Source organism: Colletotrichum spaethianum (genome assembly GCF_022836535.1).
Source record: "Colletotrichum spaethianum MAFF 239500 DNA, contig03, whole genome shotgun sequence".
In the NCBI taxonomy this organism is placed as follows: Eukaryota; Fungi; Ascomycota; class Sordariomycetes; order Glomerellales; family Glomerellaceae; genus Colletotrichum; species Colletotrichum spaethianum.
The window spans coordinates 1,376,905-1,402,106 of NW_026054773.1; the positions used below are offsets into that span (position 1 = coordinate 1,376,905).

Consider the following 25,202-nt stretch of genomic DNA (forward strand, 5'->3'; position numbering starts at 1 on the left):
CCATTTGCTGTACTTGAAAAATGTTATATAATGGGCCTTATATATGTGAGAGAACACTGACCGCCAACCATCCACGCCCCATGACGGGTAACAAACAATAGAATGTAGGCGTGGGTGGCGGCAAAAGATGTAAGATGATGAACATCGCTGAGAAGGGGTGTCTTAATGCATTCCAGCCAACGCCGTTCCGCTTGCCGCCATGCAGCCGGCGTCCCTCGGGGCGTCTTCCCCAATTTCTCGTTGCTGGGAAGCTTCCGACATCTGTAGGTATCGTTTCCCGGCATAATTTCCTCCTACATGTACAGAGCCCAACAATGTCGCTGAAGTTGCTTGTTTTTTGTGCTTTTGGTTTGTGTGAAAATGGGCATATTCCCGTTTAGAAGTGCTCCTTCCAGAATCGGAAGTTTACTTCGCGGATGGTTGCATCCTTGCAAGCCGTCTTGATATCGCGAGCTGAGAGGCCTGTTAGCAAATGTTCGTGCATCTTGGGGGGTTTGGGACTTACCAGCAGCAGAAGGACCGCAGAAGTAGACACCGACAGTTGTGCGCATGCTGCCTTCCAAGCCGTTGAGGTATGTTCTGTCCAGAATGCCGTCGCGCATAGTGCTGAAGAGCTTGGAGAAGTTGGGTCGGCCGAAGTTTGTACGGGACTTGAGCTCGGTGAGGGGGTCGTGGTCGGAACCAACCGAGTTGAGCACAATGTTCTGTGTCGTGTCCATGTCCAGCTTCTGGGTGAGGTAAGTGTGGATCTTCAAGAACTCAACACCCGAGCCGCCAGGAACACGGGCGGCCTCGTTAGACTGCTCCTCTAGAGAGGAGAGCAGGGTTTGGAACCATTCAAACGAGCCGGTGTCCTTGCAAACCCAGATGAACTCGACACGACGAAGACGGCTAGGCGGGTTCGGGCTGTTGCGCAAGTGCCAGATGTTCTTGAGAATCGAGGCCCAAGGGGTGACACCGATACCGGTACCGATCAGCACGGCAATTTCGTTCTCGAAGACGTCTTCGGCGGGGGCTCCGTACGGTCCGTCGATGCGGAGATCGGGCATTTGCTGGCCGTTCTGGAGAGCGACCTCGTACATTCCCATGGGGTCGACGCCATCGTAGAGCTTGGCCTGGGCAGATCCGGCACCAACAGCGTCACCGAGAGCCCGAGTAAAGTCACCGACCTGGCGGACGTGAACGGAGACGTAGGGATCGAATGGGCAAGAGGTGATGGTGAACGGGTGCCATTGGTAGTTGGAGATCGAAGGAACCTGAAGGAAGAGCCACTGGCCGGCCTTGTACTTGAACGACGGCTTGTTGAACTGAAGCTCGACGACGTCTGAAAATGAGTTAGTATCACAGCAAGAACGAACTGCGAGATGGCAAACTGACCATAGGGGTGGCGAACGACACGGGTAATCTTGGTACGGCGACGGGCGCGAACCTCACGGTAGGTACGCTCCATGAGGTAGAAAGCACCGGTCCAGAGCTCCCACCTCCAACCAAGGTAACCGATGCAGTGGTCCCAGTAGTCCTTTCCGGCGAACGGGGAGAACGGCAGAGCAGTGTCACGCACGAAGCAGCCGGTGGTGTGGGTGTACAGTCCCAAGAAGAAGGGGATGAAAAGGTGGTGAGTGTACCAGAAAGTCTCAAAGGATTGCTGGCGAATGCGGGCATGTGCGGTCGTGTACATCAGAAGCATGCACAGCAACATCGTGTGGCCGGTGATACCACCAGCCTGGGCGTAGTGAATCTGGATGGCCGTTACCGGGCGAATCTGCGTTGCCTCGACGTTGAAGAAGCTGTGCGTGTTAGCATCTGCGAGCTTGTGGCGGGTCGGGGGGTTTACTTGATGTAATGAGCAGAGGTGTGCAGAATGGTGAACATGAGCAGCGAGTACGCAAGCTGCCTGTGAAGCCAAAGGTTCTCGTCGAGGGGTAGGAAGCGGAGCTTGGGTCGGATCCATCGCATGACCGTTCGGCAGACCGGAAGCAGAATGAGCATTCCGTCGACGCTGAGAACCAAACCGGCACCTCTTGAAATCCAGACGGAGTACTGTAGGGTGTTCAGGCCCGCCAATCTCGCGTCCGCGGCTTGCTTCCACCTTGAAAGGGAGTCAGTATGCAGCTAAGGTGATAGTTCAGACCAGGCAGGAAAGCTTACCATCCATAGGCGAAAATGCCCCAGTGGAAGGTCCAGAAGAGGAAGTGGAAGAGCAGCTTGGAAGGAGTAAACTGCTTCCGTACCAAGACCCCAAAGCTGAGATCACCCGACATCTTGATTTGGGTTGGATGCTCCTCCTTTGTGTTGGCGTATTAGGGTGTCGACCTGCGACAGTATTGACGAGTTGGCGAATAGGGTCGCGGCTCGGGAGGGGCGTCGGGCGAGAGCGATACGATGAATTCCAGCAAACCCAGTCTACCACAATGTCGCGGTGCCAATGTCTTTCTTTTCCCCAGTCTCTTTCCTTCTCGATCCCCGTATTAAAAACGTCTCTTAAAATACCCGAAGTGGCGCACTCGATGAAGAATAGCAAGTGAACACGGAGGAAAAAGATACCAACCAAACGGATTTGGATAGCTTAAATAAAGAATGATCTGAGCCAGCAGCGAAGGAAAGAAAGGAATCTCGTTGGTCGCGAGGGCTCGAGGATTGACTTTTGACTCTTCGACCTAGCCGAGAAACAACGAAGAAGAAGAAGAGAAAAATGAGGGTGAAGGAGAAGAGGTGTAGGAAGACGAGATGAATCTTGAAGCGGGTGGGGGGAAAGTCATAAAGAGACGATCCGGATGACGGCTGAGGTCAAGGCCGAGCGGCACTGACGGCGGTGGGCTTCTTCGACTTGTCGGGCCTGAGGCTCGCTAGACAAGGATGGTACAGGACGAGAATCGGTTCTTGAAGGGGGACCAGGATGAAGGGGGAGGCCTGTCGCTGAGGGCTGGATAGACTTGAATCCGGCGATGAAGAGTGGTGGTGGAGGAGGCTTGCTGGTGGTGCCGTGCGATGCGGAATGGAGGGGTGAATGATGATGTCGGAGCCAACTTTTCGGATGTCAGGTGTCCCATGAAACCTCGTAAACGGCTATTGAGCAGGGTGCTGTTCGTCGGCCTGCTGGATGGGTGGATGGGAAAGAGAGCAAGGCGGGAAAAACAACAGAGTTACTGGCGGGGGCGAACTGGACGGCGGACGGGCCAGTGCAGGGGGGTGGGTTTCTTGGTGATGTACTGGACGAATTGGTAGATCAGACGCTGGAGGGGTTTCGCAGTTGGAAGGAGCTGTATCAGTCCGATCCGAGAGGCGATACAGATCGGACGGCAGGGCCAGGTGCGACAGGTGGTGGGCAGAGTTGAGACGACTTCTGTTAGAGGCGCTTTGACGAGGGGGCTCCGAGGCTATTCTGACGTTTCGGTTGCAACAGGGGAGTGGCTGTTGTGTCCGCTTTTTTCCCTCTCTCGCTCTCTCTCTCTCTCCTATCTGTGCTTCTGCTGCTATGCCGCTTTTGAAAATGCGGCTCGATGCGCTATGCGGTGGATGCGATGCGATGAACAAGGGTCTTATTTTACTTTTTCCCTTTCCTCTTGTAAAAGCGTAATTAATTGGGATGGATGGTGTTCAGTCGCTGCGTGTTGGAACCAACACAAAAGTGTAAGACCGGATATGGATAGGGTACCACGCTGTTGGGAAGAGGGAGAGGAGGGGGAAAAGCAGGAATTGGGAAAACAAAGGGAAAGAAAGGGAAACGATCAATCGGGACGACGAGTCGAGGTTCTCATATCCGCGCATCCGCATCCGCTTGGTCTCCGCCATGGCCGTGAGTATTGCATGGCCTGCAGGTGTGAGGTTGCGGTGGGCAGGTTGTTGTCCAATTCTTCCCAGCAGCGTCGTGTCGGGCGACGACGGTCAATGGTCAGTCGGTCAGATTCGCCCATGTATTTTTGCTCTCTTGCCGCCCGCCTAGACGAACGGATCTCAAAGTGGACGGGTGAGGAGGTGACGGGAGTCGTGGAAAGGAAGGAATGGCGGCCGCTGACTGGCTGGAATTAATTTTGGATCACGGTCGCTAGACCCGTTTCGGCCGGGCCCATGGTGCTGGGCGCTTAACGGTCGATGGGGGTGAGAGAAATGGCCCAGAAGGTGAGGCATGCAGCACGGGAAGACGCTGTGGCTGCAAGCTGGTGACGCGCCATTCGCTGGTGGTAGCCCCAGCAGCAATAGCCACCTGTGGTTTATTCTATTCTGGCCATGGCCATGGGACTCTGCTACCGAGATGCGCTGCTGCACGGTGATGCGCTATCGGTGTAATTCTACGACCTGCGCGACCCCTGATGACGAGCTCTTCCGGGTGCCCAGATGCCCGGCAAGTGCCTAGCAGCGGGGCAGGAAGGAGAAGAACAATGTGCTATCGATTACAAGGTCCGGTGACGACGGGGGGGGCCAAGCAAGACGAGAAGAAGAAGAAAAAGGTCGAGATATGTGTTGTTCTGCAGACTGCGACTCGGCTACACAACGACGGGAGGCTCTTGGCCACACGGACATGGTCCGTCAGTCGCTCACGAGAAAGCATCGTCCATGGGGGCGTCCCCAGTGATTCACGGCCCTGTACAGACTAAGGTTTGTGCCCATCGACATTCTCGACCGTCTTCGACCGTCTGTTGTTCGGAAATCTGACCTTTTCTCCTCCATCATCTGGGGGAACCCTTCCCTCTCTCCGTTCAAAACGCGTCACGCGTCTTCCCCGTTATCGTGCGTGCCGGTCAATCATCCCCCCTACCAAGGAAGATATCGTCGGGAAAGCCACGGAGAGAAAAAATTAAGAATGAGGGACTGGCGGGAATCCGGCAAGGGCCACGGGGGTAGCCCCGTAGACGCGCTAGTCCCTTTTAGGATTGACGGCAGGGGCCTCGAGTTACACATGCGTTGAGGGTGCTGCATTCCTCCACTCTGATGCTTGGGGGCCCCCTCTCCACAGCCGTCCCTCGTTATCACATTTTGCATGCTTTGGTCCGTGCGCCATCCGTCAAGCATCAACTTTGTCATCCCAGCACTTCGGTCTTGAACCCCTTCCTTCATCCACACCTTATCCTCCGTCATGAAACCTTCGACACCCTTCGCGGCTTTGTCAACCCGTCCATCAAACCTTGAGACTCTGGCTCCAGCCCTTGCGCACGTCCACATCCCTTGTCATGTCGCCGTGCCATCGACTCTACCTCACTACGTAGCTGGAGAGCATCCCACGCTAGCCTAACACGCGCAACCCAGTTCAAACTCGACGCCTGTCAGCCAACTCGATCCATCAACCCACCTGTCGCCCGAGCAAGGTTCGCATGACAGGCGTTCTCCCTCGTCCCTCGTCCCTCTTCCCCTGTTCCCACCTGGCCTCTTCTGTCAGATGGCTGGCTGCTCCGATGGCACGCACGGAAACTCTAAGCCATTGGATCGCTCTGGTCCAATGGCACAACGTCCTCCACCTTGAGGCGCGCTCTCTCTCCATGTCTGCCCCCTTTGCTCGACGTGTCAGTCGTCCACACCACCCAGCAAAGAAGCCTTCCATCAGACCATCCATGCGTGCTTCCACGTCAGACTCGTACGATATTGTTTACAGATCACCTGTCTTTGATTCATCTTATTCACTCTACCAAATCAACCGTATTTTCGCTCCCCAGTTCAAGCTTAAAGAGATCAAGCATCTCACCCTCTTCTTCCCATCCATCAGCCCATCTTTCTCTTGGCTCGACGTCTTCTTCCCAGCGAGGCTGAAGTCTTGCCTCGTTCTCGCTCCCTTCTGGCCACCCACACGACTGCCAGGACACTCTCTGCATTGGCAACCGCCCTACTTCGTTTCGGAGCTTGGCGCCTTGTCCAGCTCGACTCTTCCACACACCCAATGCAGACGGACCCCGACACCTATCCTTCATACTCGGGTTGACTCGCCCCAGTTCGACTTGTTCCGCCTCCAGTATCATCGGCACTCCGAACCCCCAGGCCCGTCAGCGCTGTCTTGTGTCTACGAGACCCTCTGCGACCCAATAGTGACGCACGCTATCAGCCAGCCTCGCCCGAACACAACCCCCAGCTTGGATTGGAACCTGCGACAGCTTCGCCTAGGGCGCACACACACTGCAACCGTCGGCTCCTCTGTATTGCTGCGGCGCCATCGCTCCGAGTCTGACACCGCAATGCCGAATCCTGGTGAAACGGGCACCGCTAAACATTAGCACGGGTCTCCGCACTCAAAACGGCTTTCATGCCCGCATGAAGCACCAACCCTACCCACCTGCATGATCGTCGCTGACACAGACTCAAGTCAGTAAGCCTCTTCAAGGATCCCCAACTTGTCTCCACATTTCACGCCAAGCGCCACGCTAGTTTACTACTCGTAACCTAGCAAGGGGCATTTTACCGACAGTGGAAGTTGCCGGCATGGAGTTCGAACCTCGCTATGTTACCCGGCGGAACCAGTCCATGGCCTCTTTCTCGAACTGCACTGCTTCAAATCGAGTTTACGATCCGAACATCTGGCCTCCACGCCTTCTCGGATCGACAAAGGGGGCTTCTGAAAGGGTTACAAGGCTCTAGACGTCTCTGTCCACGCTGATCCTTTAGCACTCCTGTCTTAATCACGTCGCACCACTGAGCCGGCCGCCTGGGCTCTTGCAGAAGAAGCTTACTGTCACGAATCGAGAGTATCAGACATTATCCTGGAAACGGGCCCTTGTACGGTTCTCCGTCACGAGGAACTGGAGCTGTGTGATGGTTTTGAAAGCCTGGTCCAAAACCATGCAAGATTTTCCTCGTCTTTCAGAGGCTATATCTGCATGCAGCACGGGTCGCAGAGAGCGCCGTACAACGTTGCGCTCTGACATGAACAGTTGTCTTGGGGCCTCAAGTCTCTCTCTTACAGATGTCGGCTCGGTCCCTATTCATGCATTCCGATTTCTCCGCATCTGAACTTCTGAAGCTGTACCCCTCCCGGCGACAAGCTGGTGCGTCAGAGGCGTGATGTACGGAGGAGGAGGGATGAAACCGAGAATCCTCAGTCTCAGTATTGTTGTGCATTGCACGAGCATGAAATGGTAAGTTCTGCGCAGGCCTCAACCCGATGTTTGTTGCTTCCCGGCCTTGGACAACCAGACGTATAATTCCGCCTTTCGACATGTCTTCGCTCCTCTCCCCTTCAGATCTCTTGAGGGCGTCTTGACGGCCATGCTTCTGAGATGTGACCGTTCTACAACATGCAGATTCTCAACGCGTATACTTTGCGCTACTATTCAGACCGCTACGAAATATCTAGATAAACTGAGCCGCTGCTTAGGTCCAGATTATGTGTATACCCCGTGAATGTTAAACAACCCCCTAACCGTTCAATTAGCACGCATATGGCAGAATCTAAAAAGGTCTGCAGAGAAACTCTGTAAGAACCCTATTTCACTCGGAGACCTATAAACCTCATGACTCGTCATACATCAGCCGACTGTTTTTTTGCCCACAGGTCTGTATCATTAGATACACTTACAAAGCAGCCGATTGCCGAGAATCCTGGAAGAGAAAAACTTTAACCGAAAAAGTTCCAGAGGCTTCAAGGGCTTGACTCGGACTGTTTCCTACGATCTTTGATGCACATAACAACACGATGTGTATTGCTCATGACCTAATTACGGCTGTCAAGTAGTAAATGGGTGTCATGTTTCACCCGTGATACAACGGATCTGGCTTGAGGGTACATGTAGACGATCGATCTAGGAATTTGTTGAACCCCTTGGTTTTCAAGAGTTTGTTGATTGAAGGACATTTGTCAAGGCTTGTGCCCTAAAGATGGCCACCTGGGATATTTGAGAAGTGACTAGGGGAAATCGGTTGGCCTTCCCTCATTCTTCCGATCCAGCGCCGTTTTGTCTGCATCTTTGGTCTTCACCTATTGTTACAGTTTCCGCCGAATGCCTTTAGGGGTCGTCGCATGAGCATGTCAGAGACCCAAGAGGTTTTAGACCGTGATCTACTGCTCGTAGGTTCAAGCGGGGGGACGACAAAGGTACCAGCGAGCGATGCAGATGTCTGTATTATTTTTAAACTAATGCTCTATGGTTGCCTGCCTTCTGGTGGTGTAACTTGATCGGATGCCACTGCTCAGAACTACACGGGATCGAAAATGTAGTCCGTAAATTTCGCGAGAGCTCGTAGCTTATTTGCAGACAGGAACGTTGATAACCTGGCCGACCTGAAGGCTCTCGGGGACGACGCCAGGGTTGGCACCGGTGAGAGCGTCGGTGGTGATGCCGAGGCTCTGAGCAACAACATAGAAGGTATCGCCGGACTTGATGGTGTAGGTGGCCGGGCCACCGGTGACACAAGTAGCGGAGCCCGTGGGGGTGATGCAAGAGGTGTTGTCGGGCTTGCAAACGTTGACCGGGACCAAGAGCAACTGGCCCGGGTAGATGACGTTAGGGTTCGCGAGCTTGTTCAGCGAAACGATGTCGCAGATGCCGGAGTGGTAGCGCTCGGCGATGGTGGTCAGAGTCTGGCCAGCCTTGACGGTGGTCTTGTGGAAGTCACCAAGCTTGCCGCAAGTGGCGGAGGGAGATGCGGCAGTGGTGGTAGTAGCATTAGCAGCAGTAGTACCAGTCTGCAGGCGGTTGTTAGTTGTGTCTGGAACATGCAAGAGGACTGCTGTTGACATACAGGAAGAGCAGCAGCGAAGCTGGCCGCGGCAGCAAGGACGGTGAAGATAGAAATCTGCATTTTGGCGTTTGTGTATGTAATTATAACTGCTAACTTGTAGAAAGAGTATAGATTTGAAAACTGAAGTTGAAAGAGTGATGGACCAATGTTGGAAAAGAGTGACAAAGTTGGTTGGTTGGTTGGTTGGTTAGAAAAGAGAGCTTGAATCAACACCAGGAAGAGGTGACCGTGATTAAATAAAAGTCACCTAGTCATACCGGCCGAAAGCGGTACATGCGGAAGGTCCACCGTCGTCATGTTCTAACGTGAGGCTGCAATTCTGGAAATGTCTTCATTTACTTTGGGTTTGTCTACGGACGCCGATACCCGCAGTCACAACATGTTGGAAATGAACGTTGTTGCTTCATGTGGGGTTTGTTCTCGAGTAGCTAATCATCGTGAAGCCTAGTGTGGAGATTTGACTTGAGAGTTGATCCATATTCCAGTATTCAGGCCTTACCCCTGTCAACACTTATTGAACACATGCCCTTCGCAACTCGTGTAGCACGACTCAACAAACTCAAATATACAATTTTCAATTACCGGTTCAACCCTTCTCAACCGGTATGGCGGTCCTTCCATGCAAATAATATTGCTGCCGTTCCCGTTCGATATTAGTTGGTTATCATCCAAGTCACTTGTCAATTGACGTATGCGTCACTTGGACTCTAAGGCTGGCCCTGCGAAAAAGTAACGTCTCGGGAATAACTGAACATCCACTTTCAGGAAGCTGATCATGATATTGGATTTTCCGGATACGCCCGTGATTGCGACTCAAGGTTCTTTCAACAAGCCCTTTCTGGGATAAGGCTTGACATCCGCGCATAGACATCGAAAGAAAAGGACGTTCACATCATTCATACCTCTGTCGATGTAAAACTCGAATCCGGTGCCGCCGAGGTTGAGCAGCTCGATGATTGCAGAGAAGACTCCGGAGGCCCTTAGGGTGACAGTGGCAGTCGCGGTCGAAGACACACATACGGCGCAAGGCAAAAGGGCGGGTGTGAAAGGGATTTGAAGGGATCAAGTCTGAAGTACGAGAACAAGCCGGAATCATGTTCATTTCTGGAGCAGAAACGCGTGGTCTCTTGTGTTTCACAGTGCTACAAATAAATAGGTGGTATGTTGCCAAAGGCGACAAGAGCACGTTAAATCGAATGTTTGCCAGAGAGGGTAGAAGGAATGACGCTGCACTGTACCTGAAGGAAAGCAGGCCATCTCAGTTTGATATTGGAAAATGTTGTAAACCATATGTGGCCCTTTTTGTGGAGGCACAGGCACTCGCTCTCTTCATCCCCAGGAAGCAATATGTTGTCGAAAGATGATTCGCGAAGCTGATCTCACGTGCATGTGTTCACCCACAATTATGTCGAATGGGACTTCGGGGCGCGCTGAAGCCCGAGAATACCGATTTCCAACTCTCTTGCTTCAAGCATTACGACAACAACGGGTGCGGCTTTGTCGGATTATAGTGCAGGTCCAATTTCTCTTGTGGGCAAAAGTTTAACATGGTCGGCCCTGATAACTTCGGAAGTCCCCTGCCGACAACAACAAAAGTGGGTATGCGTTTGAGTTGCGAACACGCATACAATATTCTACGGCGCAGAAAAGGCTTCGTAAAGAAAGCTGCTGACCATGCCTAGGCAACAAGAATGAAGTCGGTGGATGCGAGGGTCACTGTAGAACTCACAGAGTGGCACAAAGAGAGGTTTAGCGAAAAGACCGACAATAATTTTCGCGTAGCTTATATCTTTTCACCCAAGTGAGAATACTTAATGAACCCTTGCTGGGCTGTCTATGATGAAGTGGAAAAGAGGCGTCAGACTGAAAATGCACCACGTTCGGGATGGCAGGATACCCTCGAGAAAGAGCGACAATCATATTTGGATACGATAGAGTTTTACTTCAAGCCTGTCGACAGGCGTTTAAGGCCAATATGACCACTTTGGGTTCAACTAGCGAGGTATAATGGCGGGCCAGATTACGACGCTCACCGGAGATCCAGTGGGCTTTGCTCGACGACTGCGGAGGAAATGCAGCGAATGGTTCGAGATGATCCCGAGTTTCGCAATACCTTGTTGCGCGTTCAAAGGCGGTCGTTACATCTACTTGAATCCTGGCGGAGAGCGGATTGGTGCGATAAAGACCTCTTGAGCGCTACCATTACATACTTGGAAGGTCGAAGGCCCGTCAAGACAATATCGGACCCTGCCGCAAGCGACAATATTCATCGCGTCGCTAACATGGTAAAAACCGACACATGTCTCTACCATTCGCACCTATTCAGACTGGTCCTCTTGGAATTCCATCCGCAATTATGGGAACCCTTCCTCTGCCAACTCAAACTCTTCACACTCCAGTCTTCGAGATATTGATCATCTTGTCTTGTCACAGTCCAGAAGCTCTCGTACGCAGTACTTCATCCAAAACCCTCTCCGGCTGATGGCCAAAGGCCATATCCTAGAGTAGTGCAAAACGACGCGGACCACCAGGACACAACATCAGCCCAGGCTCGCATCAGGCCATACCATCTTTGAGACAATAAAAACCAGCGAACAGTGACCGTGGAAGACCTCCCAGAGTGCCCCGAATATGTATGCATCAGTCATACTTGGGAACGTTGGCGAGCAAGAACCGATACGAGCGTTTCTGGAGTGCCATGGCTCGTCCCTGAAAACACGCGATACAATGTAATTAAGAGATCTTCCGGAGCAGCTTTGGCGACTAGGTTACCGTTACATATGGTTTGATCTCTTTTGCATACCGCAGGACAAAAGCAAGAGAGCCCAATTGGAGATTGCAAACCAGGCGTCCATATTCAGAGGCTCAAGCCATTGCATCGCTTGGATCAATGATGTCGATTCAAGGGATGGTGTGTTGGCAGCCTTGGATTGGATGAGCATTTGGTCCCAATTACTCACGTTAACCCGCAGCACGAATGCAATCAGAGAAAGAACTTTCGAAGTGACCAAGGCGGCCGAGGTCCCTATGGAAGTATTAACGAGAAAGGCCCTCACGGGGGCGGACGACCAAGCTGACTTTGATGACGCGACATCAAGCGAGCCGGGCATCTGGTTTTCCTCATTGTGGACCCTGCAAGAGTGTGTTCTCTGTCCCGAGATTGAATTATACTCGCGCACTTAGTCTAGGGACACCCAAAAGCACAACTGGCTGGAAGAACCCATCGAAGCACCCTTCAAAAATCCGAATGCATATGACACGGATGCTATGAATGCCCAGCGCAGGAACCGTCACAACGGTGTCAACAACTGGAAGTTCCCAAGGGCAGTCAGGGATCTCTACTACCTGTGTACATGCTTCCGGTTTCGAGATCGAAGGGTTGGTTCTACAACGTTTCGGGCTCGTATAAGCATACCTACATCGATAGACACGACCACGAAGCTGTGGCCACGTGGACAGTCAATGAAGACGGCAGTGTAACGATGTTCTTGGTTGGCATAGCCGTGACATCCGACGACAAGCCAGGGACACGTATCATCTCAGGCAGTATCAACTGCGCTCTTGCGCAGGAAGACGAAAATGGAAAGTCAGATTTGCTCACGAAAAACGTCAAAAACGTGCTGGAAATAATGAAGGAATTGAGCTATGGGCGGTGACGCATTTATGCGATAGCTCTCTATCAAGATCTGGTCTTGCTACATGGTGTATTGCTGGAGGATCTGACTCTGTCTGTTTTTGGAAAACACTATTTGAACAACATCGGGAGTTTCATGTTGAGGGAACTCCTCTGCCTCCACCTACCAAGGTCGATGGGAAAGTATTGTAAACGTTATCTGAGTTTCCATATCATGTCTGATACGACAACTAAACTAAAGAATACCGGATCTACATATAAACTTCGTTATTTTTGAAAACAATATCCATTGTCGGCGGAACCAACACCTCCGTCAAAGATCAATTGCCAGTATTTCATGTTGCATGAGTGCTTTGGAGACATTCACTGACATGAGCGTTCTCTAAAACCCTCCCAATATCTCGGTTACCCTCTTTCTTCCATCTTTGACTGATGTTACCTCCTCCATGAGCAATGTTGCTTTAGCACAAGCCATATTTCCAGCTAATACAACCCGAGAGTCGACGCTGGGCTCCATGCAGTACTACAGGATCCCTGGTTTTTATCCCTCTGGACTCTACAGGAGGCCGTGTTACGCAACGACGCTCTGCTTCTGAGTTCGGAGGGCTGGCCTTGTACATGGACCACAGCAGATGACAGCACAGAGTATCGGGCTCATTTGTCCATGTTTGTCAATGTCTGCAATAATATTTACTTGGACCTCTCCAACATGCAACGAGGCATTGAGTACCATGAAGTAACCGGCAACACTCTCAAAGACTGGGAAGTGGATATGAAAATCAAGATCAATCACATGCTGTCACTACTCATCCGCTCAGGCATGTACAATTTGCCAGCGTCAAATCCGAACATACCCTGCAGCATAGCGCGGTCGAGAAAAACCTCAAGACAGTGGATCGCATCTATGGCATTATGCAGACGTACGATTTACGCGTGGGCAAAGCCATTCGCCCCCAGGATAACCCATCACTAGCGGAACTTGTTCAATAATTTGCTCTCGCAATTGTATCCAAGAACCCTATACTATAAGTCTATAACAGCTTTTTGTTCACACGCAAAAGCGCGAAAAGTTCACGAGCTGGCGCATCACAGAGAACTCTTTCGTACCGACCCACCTGAGAACCACCTCGAACTACTCTTTTCGATACAAATTCAATTCTCAGGACCCTGGGGTCATGAAAGCATCCGGTTGAGTCTGCCGTCTGGCTAACGCATTGGCTGTGCAAGATGAGATTAAACAGGCACTTCTCCGAGAAAGGAACTCTTGCATCAAAGACTGTGGAACATTGTGTCAGTTGTATACAAATCATTACAGATACGGGCTTCGCGAAGAAGCAATTGAAGCTGGGCAGCTACTCATATCAGCTCGATATACCTGGGTTTCGTTGGCTGTTCCTTCAAAGTGCCAACTTGCCTTTGAATCTATGCGGCTTGTGGATCTTCCATCTGGGAGATGTGGATGGATCTATTCATCCTACGCTGGGACACGTTCCAAGGAGCGTTGGTATACTACTGTGTCCCGCAGCAGTCTCAACAGAGCAAGCTGGAGACAGTAGAGAATGGCTCGATGGCCCTTGCATGCGAGTTGGACTTTGTACTTGGAGCACATGGGAGGAGGGGACTAGGCGAATGATGAACGAAGACGTCGATTGGAACGCAGTAGAGTTTGAATTTAATAGAGCCTTTGTGCAGCCCAGGCGGCAAGTCGTATCATTCGCCTACCTTCATCGTTTGTGATAGGATTGACCGTGATCATTTTTTGCTGGCGGCGCTTTACATATAATAGGAGAATGCTTGATGTGAGTTGTAACGAATGTAGGTGTTTGCTATGATATTCAACATATCTCAATATCCGTTTTATATAGTTAATCAAACAATTGTGTTACCTATTGTGACAATAATCGCCTTAAATAGCTTCCTTTCCCCATCACATGACCGCCGTTGATTCGAATTGCAAGAAACCAATTACATTTGATACGATGACAACCGTATCACGTCCCGTACCACTGCATACGGAGCTGGACCATCATGCCATTCCGATAGACCGAACCAACTACTTGACCGTTAAGCCACGCGAGCTCACCGGGTCTTGATGAATAATGTGAGCAAGGTGAGCTAGACATGATACATAATTTTGCACGTTCCCTTTGCTTCCTCTCTCTGGTTATTTTTGCTCTTCATCATCGTGGCCTTCCGAAGCACCAAGAGAGATGACAAGGGAATCGGCTGGTCGGTACTTAGCAAGAGCGAAGACTGTGAACGCAAGGGTGATACGAATGGAAAAGGCGCAATAGGGGAGTGTAATTCTGAAGCAATCGCGACTCTTGTATTGCCTCACCAGATGTTGGGTTTCCGATACTAGTTTACGCAATGATTCATGACACATAAGAGACGGTAGTTGGTTTGTGGAGGCTTGGCTACAGTTCTTGCAATGATAACCTGTCAACAGAATGTCTGTTGGATGCGCACACTCACAATGCTCAGTATACCAGCAAAGCCATGATAATGAGGGGCAACCCAACGCTGGTACGGTGTTTTCCAGACCTAGAGATCGACCGCGACTGCGGCATCGGCAGCTGCCCAACCCCGTTACACCGGCTTTGAGTGTCAAGCGGTGTTGGTGCGCGCGCGTTTGGTCCTGTCCGACAACTGTAATACGGGGGACGTGGCTGTACTGCGTTTCAGAAGTCAACTGCTCACTGCTGCAATCCAACGACTGGCATGTGCTGAGTTCGCCGCAGCTTTTAGCAACATATCAGGAGTTGACAAGGACCGACTGTGGGTATTCAGGAGTCAACACAAGCTTGCAATTGCAGCATGCAATTAAGGCGAGGACCGGGAAAAGCTCAAACAACTGGAGCTTTGACAGGCCAGCAGCCCACCTACCTGAGTCCAGGCGTTTCTGTCTGGTCCACCCCCGGATCTGCACTAATCCTGGATAGGCTAGGGCACTGGCAATGCCCGATAACGATAACGATAGGATCACCCTTTGACCCTCTTCTCCATGGATATCGTCCGCGACTCCCCTCTACTTTACCTCCCCCGGAAGCCCGGCCAGAAGCAAAATCACCGAGTGAGCGTCCGCGAGAGCACTCTCCAAAACTCTCCCACAATGGTGTCACCGGCCCCTACGAAGAAGCTGGACGATCTGCCGGACGAGATTCTTCTTCGCATTCTTTCCTGTGAGTAGGTTCCTTTAGCAGACAGCGCGCCCCAGATTTCCAGCTGACAGCCTGGTGCCCCTCAGTTTTAGAGCCTTACGACTTCCCCGGCCTACAACTCGTATGCCGAAAACTCCAAAAGATTTCTCTCGACAACAACCACTGGCGGTCAAGAACATTCGACGAGTCACCTTTCTTAGAGTCGATCCAACGGCGCCGGCGCCTGACCCGTATCATCGACGAAGACGTTATTGACGAGCCTCTCCTTAGCGCTGCCGTGCAGTTAAGCCAGGAGCATGGTGATGCAGAACCGTCCCCGCACTTCTACGATGAGGACGAAACGAGAGAGCAGAGTGAGTTGCAGCGATACAAGGACATGGCGAATTGGGATCCCTCGTTTCCGACAGAGCCAGTCTTTTGGTACAACGAGTACATACAGCGCTATGCGCCTGTCACAACGAGCTGGCTGCAGCAGCCCAAGATCCGAGACGGGAACGAGGAAGATACGCTGGATGTCCGGGGAATGGCCCTCTACAGCCCGAATCGAGAAAGCAACGAGTTGCTGGCTGTATCACCGTTAGACGACGGGTCCGTGTGCTTGTGGGACGTGAAGGGTACTAGAGGTCGGAAAGGCGCGATGGTTGCGACGAGTCCGGCAGGGATTCTCTACCTTGACGGACCCCAAACCATGGGGAGGTCACGCAAGATCGACTCCGGTGTATCAGAGTGCATCAGCGTCGACAGCTTCGCTGACAAGGCCTTTGTTGCAGTCCAGGGCCATCTTTTAGAAGTGGATCTGAACCATCTGCAGGTCGTCAGCGAGCAATCATTCGAATGGTCCATTACGGCGTTGTCTTCGGCCGCCCCAGGTCTACCGCTAACCGTGGGAACTTCATTGGGAATTCATTTATACGACTATAGAGCGCGGGTAAGGTCGCCGAGTGAGATAGTCGATCGGATCGATGTGTTGGCAATGGATACGGGAAGTGGGCTTTCCGCACTGAGGTCAAGGAACATCTTCGACGATCCGCTGCCGCCATACGCACCTTTGTCACAACCAACGCCATTAAGCATCTTACACCTGCCCAAACCATGCGACGAGTACTCTTTCTCGGACGACATCTACGTGGCAGGGCGCTTTTCCAATATCCTCCACTATGACAGACGCACGTTCCCCTCCATCATAGGCTCCATCCACTCGGGCGCTCGGCTGGCCAGCCTCGCGGCGCTTCCGTATCCTTTCTCTACGCTTGATAGCGAAACGCGTCGGAGGAGTGACCTGTCCGCCGAGCAAGTTATGGCGTCCAAGATGAGAGAAGGCGGCCGTACTCTGATTGCTGGGGGTGAATATAACACCAAGGGCTCACTGGAGTTGTACGGACTTTGCCCGCGCCCGGGAGACTCGTCTGCGGATCTCATGCAGAACTCCACAATGAAGAATCGGCAGACGTCTTCGCAGTCCAAAATCCTCTCGGTCGCGAACCAAGGTACTCGCATTGTGTTCTCGGACGGCTCCGGGCTTTTAAAGTGGTTCGAGCGCGACGGCTTCACCGAAGTGAGGCGGCACAAGATTGGCCACAGCGAGGTTTCGGAACGTCCCTCTCTTTTTGCGTCAATGCCTGGTTCAGACGATCTTGCACGGAAAATATTGTCAACACAAACACGGAACGGACTGGACAACGTAAACGACGACGACATTCTGTTCTGGACGGGTGAAAAGCTTGGTCTAGTCAGTTTCTCTGGCAAGCCTGGGTTCACTGCAGATGACTTTGAGGAGCCGGCACCCAAGTCGGAAGAAGATGCGAAGGTAGAAGAGGCAGAGAAAGAGTATGGCGAGAGAATGAGGCTTGCTCTTGAACGACAAGCGAACGATGTCCGTTTCGTGAGGGGTCTGGGCTTGGGTTTAATGGGATAATGTGAGGACTGTACGATGCGGCCAGAGCAAAGAACATCCATCTCATAGCGCAGCCAGGTAAATTGAGTAAGCGGGAATACAGGCCAAATGAGCCATAGGGGGCTCTACGATGAATGACCTAGTGCAGAATAGACCACGTCCAGCCAAGTTTTCCGGACGGTCCGCACTAAGGGTGCCACGTGAGTGACAGTGGATAAAGAGCGTACTACCTTGGGTAGCAGCCAATAGGTTGACTATGCAAAACTACTCTGTATTGTCGGTCAATATTGAACAAGATATGCCGACATCGGCGCAGGCAGCAGAGCTGTTCCAGAAGGAGGTAGTCGACCAAGTGACGGCGGCAAGCAACTCTCAGCGTGAAACATTACAACACGCAATAAGCACCGTCTGGGACGAACCATGTCCAGACCTTAAATTGAGCTCATGCGCACATGAGACTGCAAGTTGGGCAGAGACGAGGGGTTTGTCTTTGGCATGGCATGCACACACGACAACCCATCTCAACCAATAGCCTTAGAGGTAGGGAAAGCTATGACCTCAGAGCCGTTATTCAGAACAGGGACGACAGGGTCGGAGAATCCTTTTTTTGGCAGAAGGTTCCAAGAAAGTCTCCCGCTCTTCTGCGGGATGGACAGGGGAAAGATGTGAAGAGTGGAGATTCGCTTAAACGGCGCTAAAGCACTACTGAGCATTACGCGGAATCTGGCGCCACCGATTCTCCGGGTTGAGGCTGTGCTGGGCCACTGAGACGCTTGCGATTGGCCGACTGAGCCCCTCAAGCCCCCCCTCGAGGACAGACTGGGAGTTGTCGTCAGGCACCGGCGGGAGGGACAGTCGGCCAACGCTTGGATTTGGATCTCGGGCAAGAACCAGCCACACTACACCTGCGTAATCCCTCCGTCCGCACCGCAACGTCACCTTCGGTGCGCGCTCTTTCCAGTCTCTCACTCAGCAACAAGCCGAGGGGAGAAAACCCGCAATCTTTGCTCATTCACCACCAGCGGGCAAATAACCTGTCAAGCTTGCTTGCGCAAACCAACAAGAGATACCGGCATTCCCTCCATTGAGAACTGCCCAGCATGGTGAGACGCTTCATGCCCCGCGCGCGCGCACCACTCCAATCCGGCTGCAGCGACTCCAAAATCCCCCGGCCACCGACCACGAGAGCACAGGACTGACCGATGCGCGTATGCTTTTCAATAGGGTATCTCACGACGTCCCAAGGACAAATCCGCGAAGACGGGTCCTGCCGGCCCGTCCGGCGCAGCGGGCGGCGGCAAGCCCAAGAAGGCCACCTACGAGGTTACCAAGAAGAAGGAGATCGGTGTTTCGGATCTTACGTTGCTCAGTAAGGTGTCCAACGAAGCCATCAACGAAAACCTCAAGAAGCGATTCGAAGGCCAGGAGATCTACACCTACATCGGCCATGTGCTGGTGTCAGTCAACCCCTTTCGGGATCTGGGCATCTACACCGACCAGGTCCTCGAGAGCTACAAGGGCAAAAACCGCCTCGAAATGCCCCCGCACGTGTTCGCTATTGCCGAATCTGCGTACTACAACATGAAGGCGTATCAAGATAACCAGTGTGTCATCATTTCCGGAGAGTCGGGTGCTGGCAAGACGGAGGCCGCCAAGCGGATCATGCAATACATCGCCAACGTTTCAGGAGGAGAAACGGGCGACATCAAGCAGATCAAGGACATGGTGCTGGCTACCAATCCTTTACTGGAGTCCTTCGGCAACGCAAAGACCTTGAGAAATAACAACTCGTCTCGTTTCGGCAAGTATCTGCAGATTCACTTCAATGCGCAGGGCGAACCCGTTGGTGCCGACATCACCAACTACCTCCTCGAGAAGACCCGCGTCGTCGGCCAGATCACCAACGAGCGAAACTTCCACATCTTTTACCAATTCACCAAGGGAGCCTCTCAGACCTACCGGCAGCAGTTCGGAATCCAGACACCCGAGACGTACCTCTACACTAGCAAGTCTAAGTGCCTCGAGGTCGACGGAATCGACGATTTGGCGGAATTCAACGATACGCTCGAGGCTATGAAGATTATTGGCCTTAGCCAGGGAGAACAAGACGAGATATTCCGCATGCTGTCTGCGATCCTGTGGGCGGGTAACATTCAGTTCCATGAAGGCGACGATGGCTACGCAGCTGTCAGCGACCAGTCGGTCGTAGACTTCTTGGCATACCTCCTGGAGGTGACGCCCGAGCAGCTCATCAAGGCCATTACCATCCGTATCCTTACCCCGCGGAATGGAGAGGTCATCGAGTCCCCCACGAACCCAGCTCAGGCTGTTGCGACACGAGACGCCCTGGCCAAAGCCATCTACAGCAACCTGTTCGACTGGATCGTTGAGCGTGTCAACAAGTCTCTCAAGGCGAGGCAGGCGACGAGCACCAACATTGGTATTCTCGACATCTACGGATTTGAGATCTTCGAGAAGAACAGTTTCGAGCAGCTTTGCATCAACTACGTCAACGAGAAGCTGCAGCAAATCTTTATTCAGCTCACGCTGAAGGCTGAGCAGGACGAGTACGCGCGTGAACAGATTCAGTGGACACCTATTAAGTACTTCGATAACAAGATTGTGTGCGATCTCATCGAGTCGGTTCGACCTCCAGGTGTTTTCTCTGCCATGAAGGATGCCACCAAGACGGCCCACGCAGACCCCGCCGCTTCTGACCGAACGTTCATGCAGAGCATCAATGGCATGTCCAACCCCCACCTGACTCCCCGTCAAGGCAGCTTCATCATCAAGCACTATGCCGGTGATGTGTCTTACACAGTCGACGGAATTACGGACAAGAACAAGGACTTGCTCCTGAAGGGCTTGCTAAACCTGTTCTCCGGTAGCAACAACCGCTTTGTCCACACATTGTTCCCTAACCAGGTCGACCAGGACAACCGCAAACAGCCTCCTTCTGCCGGTGATCGTATCAGAGCTTCTGCGAATGCGCTGGTAGAAACTTTGATGAAGTGCCAGCCTTCTTACATCCGAACTATCAAGCCCAACGAGAACAAGTCGCCTTCTGAATACAATGTCCCCAATGTACTACATCAGGTCAAATACCTCGGTCTCCAGGAGAACGTCCGTATTCGTCGTGCTGGGTTTGCCTACCGTCAGACATTCGAGAAGTTTGTGGATCGGTTCTTCCTGCTATCGCCTGCGACGTCGTACGCTGGTGAGTACACTTGGCAGGGATCGTTCCAGGATGCCGTCAAGCAGATTCTCAAGGACACCAGCATCCCCAAGGAGGAATGGCAGATGGGTACGACAAAGGCCTTTATCAAGTCTCCCGAAACCCTTTTTGCTCTTGAGCATATGAGAGATCGATACTGGCATAACATGGCCACGCGTATCCAGCGCATGTGGCGAGCATACCTGGCCTACAGAGCTGAGTCTGCTACTCGTATCCAGCGTTTCTGGCGTAAGAAGAGGACTGGTGCCGAGTACCTGCAGCTGCGCGACCAAGGCCACAGAGTCCTTCAGAACCGCAAGGAGAGAAGGAGATACAGCTTGCTCGGTTCTCGAAGATTCTTGGGCGACTATCTCGGCATCAACGCGTCAATGGGTCCCGGTTCCCAGATTAGAAACGCCATCGGCATCTCGAACAACGAGAAGGTTGTCTTCTCCTGCCGTGGAGAGATCCTCGAAGCCAAGTTTGGCAGGTCCAGCAAGCCCAGTCCCCGCATTCTCGTTGTTACCAGTAGTAAATTCTACATTGTTGCCCAGATGCTGGTCAACGGCCAGCCTCAGATCTCGGTCGAACGCTCGATGCCTTTGGGCGCCATCAAGTTCATTGGAGCTTCAACGGCCCGCGACGATTGGTTTTCTCTCGGTGTGGGATCGCCCCAGGAGGCCGATCCTTTGTTGAACTGTGTTTTGAAGACCGAGATGTTCACACAGATGCAACGTGTCATGCCCGGTGGCTTTACCCTTAAGATCGCTGAAGTGATCGAGTATGCAAAGAAGCCCGGCAAGATGCAGACAGTCAAGGTCCTCAAAGACTCCCAGCAGCCCGCCGACTACTACAAGAGCGGAGCTGTGCACACTCAGCCGGGCGAGCCCCCTTCATCTGTTTCCAAGCCTACACCAAAGGGCAAGCCGGTTGCTGCTCGTCCTATCACCCGTGGCAAACTGATCAAGCCCGGTGGTCCCAACGGTAGACCATCTCGGATGACAAACACCAACCGGACACCTCAGCCTCGACCTGCCGCCTCCACTACGAGGACCGGACCTTCTATTACTCCTCAACCTCCTGCTGCAGCCAGCTCGGCCAAGACTGGTCCTTTCGGGCGTCAACAACAACAAGCTGCCGCCGTTGCAACATCAATTCCTACACACACGAAACCGCAAGCGGCAACCTCGGCAGCTACCAGGATGCCGCCCCCTCCGCCTCCCGCTGCGCCTCCGGCGAAAAATAAGATCATGGCAAAGGTCCTGTACGATTTTGCAGGCCAGAAGGAGAACGAGTTGACGGTCAGAGCTGGCGACATGATCGAGATCGTCCAGAAGGAAAACAACGGTAAGCGCACTCTATGTCTGTCCTACAGATCGCAGATGGAAGCTAATCTTGTATGTGATAGGTTGGTGGCTCGGGAAGAACGGCGGCAGCCAAGCCTGGGTTCCTGCTGCCTACGTCGAGGAACAAGCTTCTGCTCCCGTCGTGGCTCCTCGCCCTCCTCCCCCTCCCCCTTCGGCGAACGGAGCAGCTGCCCGTGGCAAGCCTACTCCCCCTCAGCCGCCGGTGAAGCGACCTGCTGCCGGCCGCAAGCCTGCTGTCGCTCAGCCGCGCGATTCGGGCTTGAGCCTGAATGGTGCTAGCGGATCCGACAACAGCCGCAGCAATACCCCGACTCCCAGCTTGGGCAACAGTTTGGCGGACGCTCTTCTCGCTCGTAAGAACGCGATGCAGAAGAAGGACGACGATGACGATTGGTAATCGCGACGCGTGTGGAAGGTCAGGGATGAGGTTGGGTCGATAGATCTAGAACCTGGAATGATGCTTCATGATTGCACGACACGATTGCTCTTTGGACCGATGGTGGAGGCGGGAATGTGGATTGTGAATTGCGTCTAGAGAGACCAGCATTTCACGACCAACAACTTGTTTTGAGTTCTCTCTGCATACAGGATCAGGGCAACCTCGGATGGAAGGGAGGGTTTCGTCCTGTCTTGTGTGCACCTTTTGCTTGATAGATTCGGGAGTCAAGGGGATTCATGGCCTGCGGAAAGCCCTCTTTGGATGCCCCTGTTGTTGGTTTCAGGCGATGATTAGTATAGAAACCTGGGAGATGACCCAAAAAAAAAGAGATTTCCCCGTTACACGCTCTCTTATGCATCTATCGTCCGTCCATTTTAGTCCTCCCCATCCTTTTGCAGGACTTTTCTCCGGCGCAGTAGTTCAGCAAGTGGTACATCGTCGTCGGCCTCGTCAGTCATGTCCTCGTCCTCATCGACTCCGAAATCTTGCAACCGCTCACCATCAGCGTTCGTCCATCCGGGTTCTCCATCCGCGCCCTGCTCATACCCGTCCTCAGAGTCGTCATCTATGAGGTCGTAGTCATCCACCTCCTCCAACTCCGCCATCAACTGTGACCGCTGACCCTGCCACCGCCGCAGATCCGCCTCCTGCCGCGTCTTAAACGCCTCTAGCTCCTCTTCTTTGCTTCCGTACCGCGGCACCCGTATACTCTCCGCATCCCGCGCGGCAGGCCAGCCGCCCTGCGCAGAATGACGCACTTTATTCGGGTCTGGCGGCGGCCACATGCCTTCTTTATGGTTCAGGCCGTTCTCCGGCCACTCCCAGCCCACGCCCCTCCCATCTTTACTTATATCTGGGTTCCCCGCGAATGGTAACACCCACATCAGTGGGTTCGAGGTGCCCATGGCCTGAGCCAGGTTCGCATAGATCCCAATGTCATAAGGAAACTCCACCTTGCCAAACCGCACCTTCTTCCCGTCGGCGCCCGTGATGGACCAGAACTCCCCCGCACTCCCGTCCAGGCGGTCTCGACGGTCGCACACGGCGGCGTGGCGGTCGAGCTCCCAGCCCTCGATCATGGTCTCGTTCAGGACCCAGCTGCGGACGGTGGAAAAGAAGAGAATCCCCAGGGCGAAAGAGGTAAAGAAGCAGACCAGGGAGAGGATCGTCAAGTGCACGAGGACGGGGAGGGAGGGGCCGAGGTAGGAGGGGAGCATGCGGTTCTCCCAGATGGCGGCGAAGCGCAGGTAGAGAAGGCGGCCGAGGTACCAGAGGGATACGTTCGTGTAGAAGAGGAAGCGGAGGAAGTGCGGGAAGGTGGTGAGGGATACGCAGTTTGCCGTCCATGGGCAGTGGTGGTCCATGCCTGGGAGCGGTTCGTCAGCAAAACAGTCACGGCCGGGTATTCGAAAGCATTGGTCTTACGTGGTATGCAGCGCGCGCAATGCCGGCAGTGATGCGCGCGCGGAGGTTTGGGTGCGGCGCACTTCCTGCACCAGCGGCGCAGGAGGCCGTGCTCGTCCGGCTCGGGGACCTCGATGACGGCGTCGCGGAAGGCATAGCGGCCCGGGTCGACGGTGCAGGACTTGTAGTAGGTGTACCAAAGGCAAAGAAGTAGGATGTTGAAGGTATAGGTCTGGGAGCGAGAGAGGCGGCCGGGTGCGAGGGAGTCATCGGCAACGTAGAAGAGGAGCTGGGAAGTGTAGGCAAGGAAGGCGATTAACAGGCACACGCCAGGCACGGCAAGGCGTTTGAGGAAGGGCGAAGGGGATTCGTTGAGGCCGGCCATTGTTGTTGCGCCATTGGGGTTGTCGAAATCGCGGAGAGGGAGCGTGGTTCGGCGGGGAGGTGTGGTGTCCGGACGATGAGGATTTGAGGCCTGTTTCGGGAGGCCAGAGGTGATGTCAGCCCACTATGAAGCCTTCGGTGCCGGGGCGGACGGACAGCTCGGGGTACGGATCGTCGGGTGGAGGACTGTGAAAAGGAGCTTGACGCGGTTCAGGGGGGCAGTGCAGGGAGGAATTACGGGGTGGGACGCGTCTCAGTAAGGGGCGGTTTAATTGGATTATGTAAGAACCGAGTGCTTGTTGGCAAGCCCCTGTGGGCTATTACTCTTGCCTAACCACGTTCCAAGTTCATCAGGTTTTCCATCAACTGGGAGAGAATAACTGAACAGAAAATTCATGGCTTACTGATTGAAGTGCGACTATTTGTTTGTTTCGGATGAACTCGTGATTCCACCCGTGGCTGCGTTTTAATCGCCAAGACCTACCCAGGTTGGCGGGTTTTCCTCTCTCAATGGCGCGCGATGCGCATGTACATATGACGGCGCTTTGGTATGAAGCTCTAATCCCCGTTTCCATTTCGTTAAACACCATCCAGTCAACGACACCTGACTAACCGATCCAAAGTGCTGTCGGTTCTTTCTTATGGATTTCGTCCAATTTTGAGAACCATTCTCTGATCGGTATGTAGCACTTTGCTGGGAATTGCCCGCTGCGGCCATGTGTGAAGTTGTTGACTGACGCAATCGGTTTCTAGTATACCCCCGTCTGTCGTCTGTCTTGATACTGCTTGTATCAGGAGGTCTGACATGGCTTTCGAGCTATATCGCGGCATGGCTGCCTGGCGCTGATGGTCGTTTTGGTGAGTTTGATTTATGCCCCTTCAAACATCCAACTTATGTTAACTGTATCCCAGATGAGCGTGGGTCCGACTCCAAGAGAGCCATCGAGCAGGTTATTCCAGCTAGACCACGGCGCTACTTCGCGCCCCTTTTGATATTTTGCATCTTCCTCCGCGTCGAGGTTTTTCACCGAGTGACTTCACAGC

At 53.1% G+C, this 25,202-nt stretch overlaps 4 protein-coding genes across 4 annotated transcripts; 1 reads left to right on the top strand and 3 right to left on the bottom strand.

The window, feature by feature from the left end:
- Nucleotides 1-376: 376 nt before the first annotated feature.
- ColSpa_01875 (NADPH oxidase 1) lies at nt 377-2,261 on the bottom strand (the record flags this gene model as incomplete). The annotated part of the gene is made up of 5 exons (XM_049268087.1): nt 377-453; nt 506-1,324; nt 1,378-1,787; nt 1,835-2,089; nt 2,149-2,261. 5 exons carry the CDS (start codon nt 2,259-2,261, stop codon nt 377-379), a joined length of 1,674 nt encoding a protein of 557 aa, XP_049124044.1.
- Nucleotides 2,262-8,164: 5,903 nt separating this feature from the next.
- On the bottom strand, nt 8,165-8,721 carry ColSpa_01876 (intracellular hyphae protein 1; the record flags this gene model as incomplete). The annotated part of the gene is made up of 2 exons (XM_049268088.1): nt 8,165-8,605; nt 8,662-8,721. 2 exons carry the CDS (start codon nt 8,719-8,721, stop codon nt 8,165-8,167), a joined length of 501 nt encoding a protein of 166 aa, XP_049124045.1.
- A 6,578-nt stretch (nt 8,722-15,299) lies between these two features.
- ColSpa_01877 (uncharacterized protein) lies at nt 15,300-17,371 on the top strand (the record flags this gene model as incomplete). Its single annotated transcript, XM_049268089.1, has 2 exons — nt 15,300-15,477; nt 15,528-17,371. The coding sequence occupies 2 exons, from the start codon at nt 15,300-15,302 to the stop codon at nt 17,369-17,371; spliced, it is 2,022 nt and encodes a 673-aa protein (XP_049124046.1).
- A 5,373-nt stretch (nt 17,372-22,744) lies between these two features.
- Nucleotides 22,745-24,159, bottom strand: ColSpa_01878 (palmitoyltransferase PFA4; the record flags this gene model as incomplete). Its single annotated transcript, XM_049268090.1, has 2 exons — nt 22,745-23,736; nt 23,796-24,159. 2 exons carry the CDS (start codon nt 24,157-24,159, stop codon nt 22,745-22,747), a joined length of 1,356 nt encoding a protein of 451 aa, XP_049124047.1.
- Nucleotides 24,160-25,202: the final 1,043 nt, after the last annotated feature.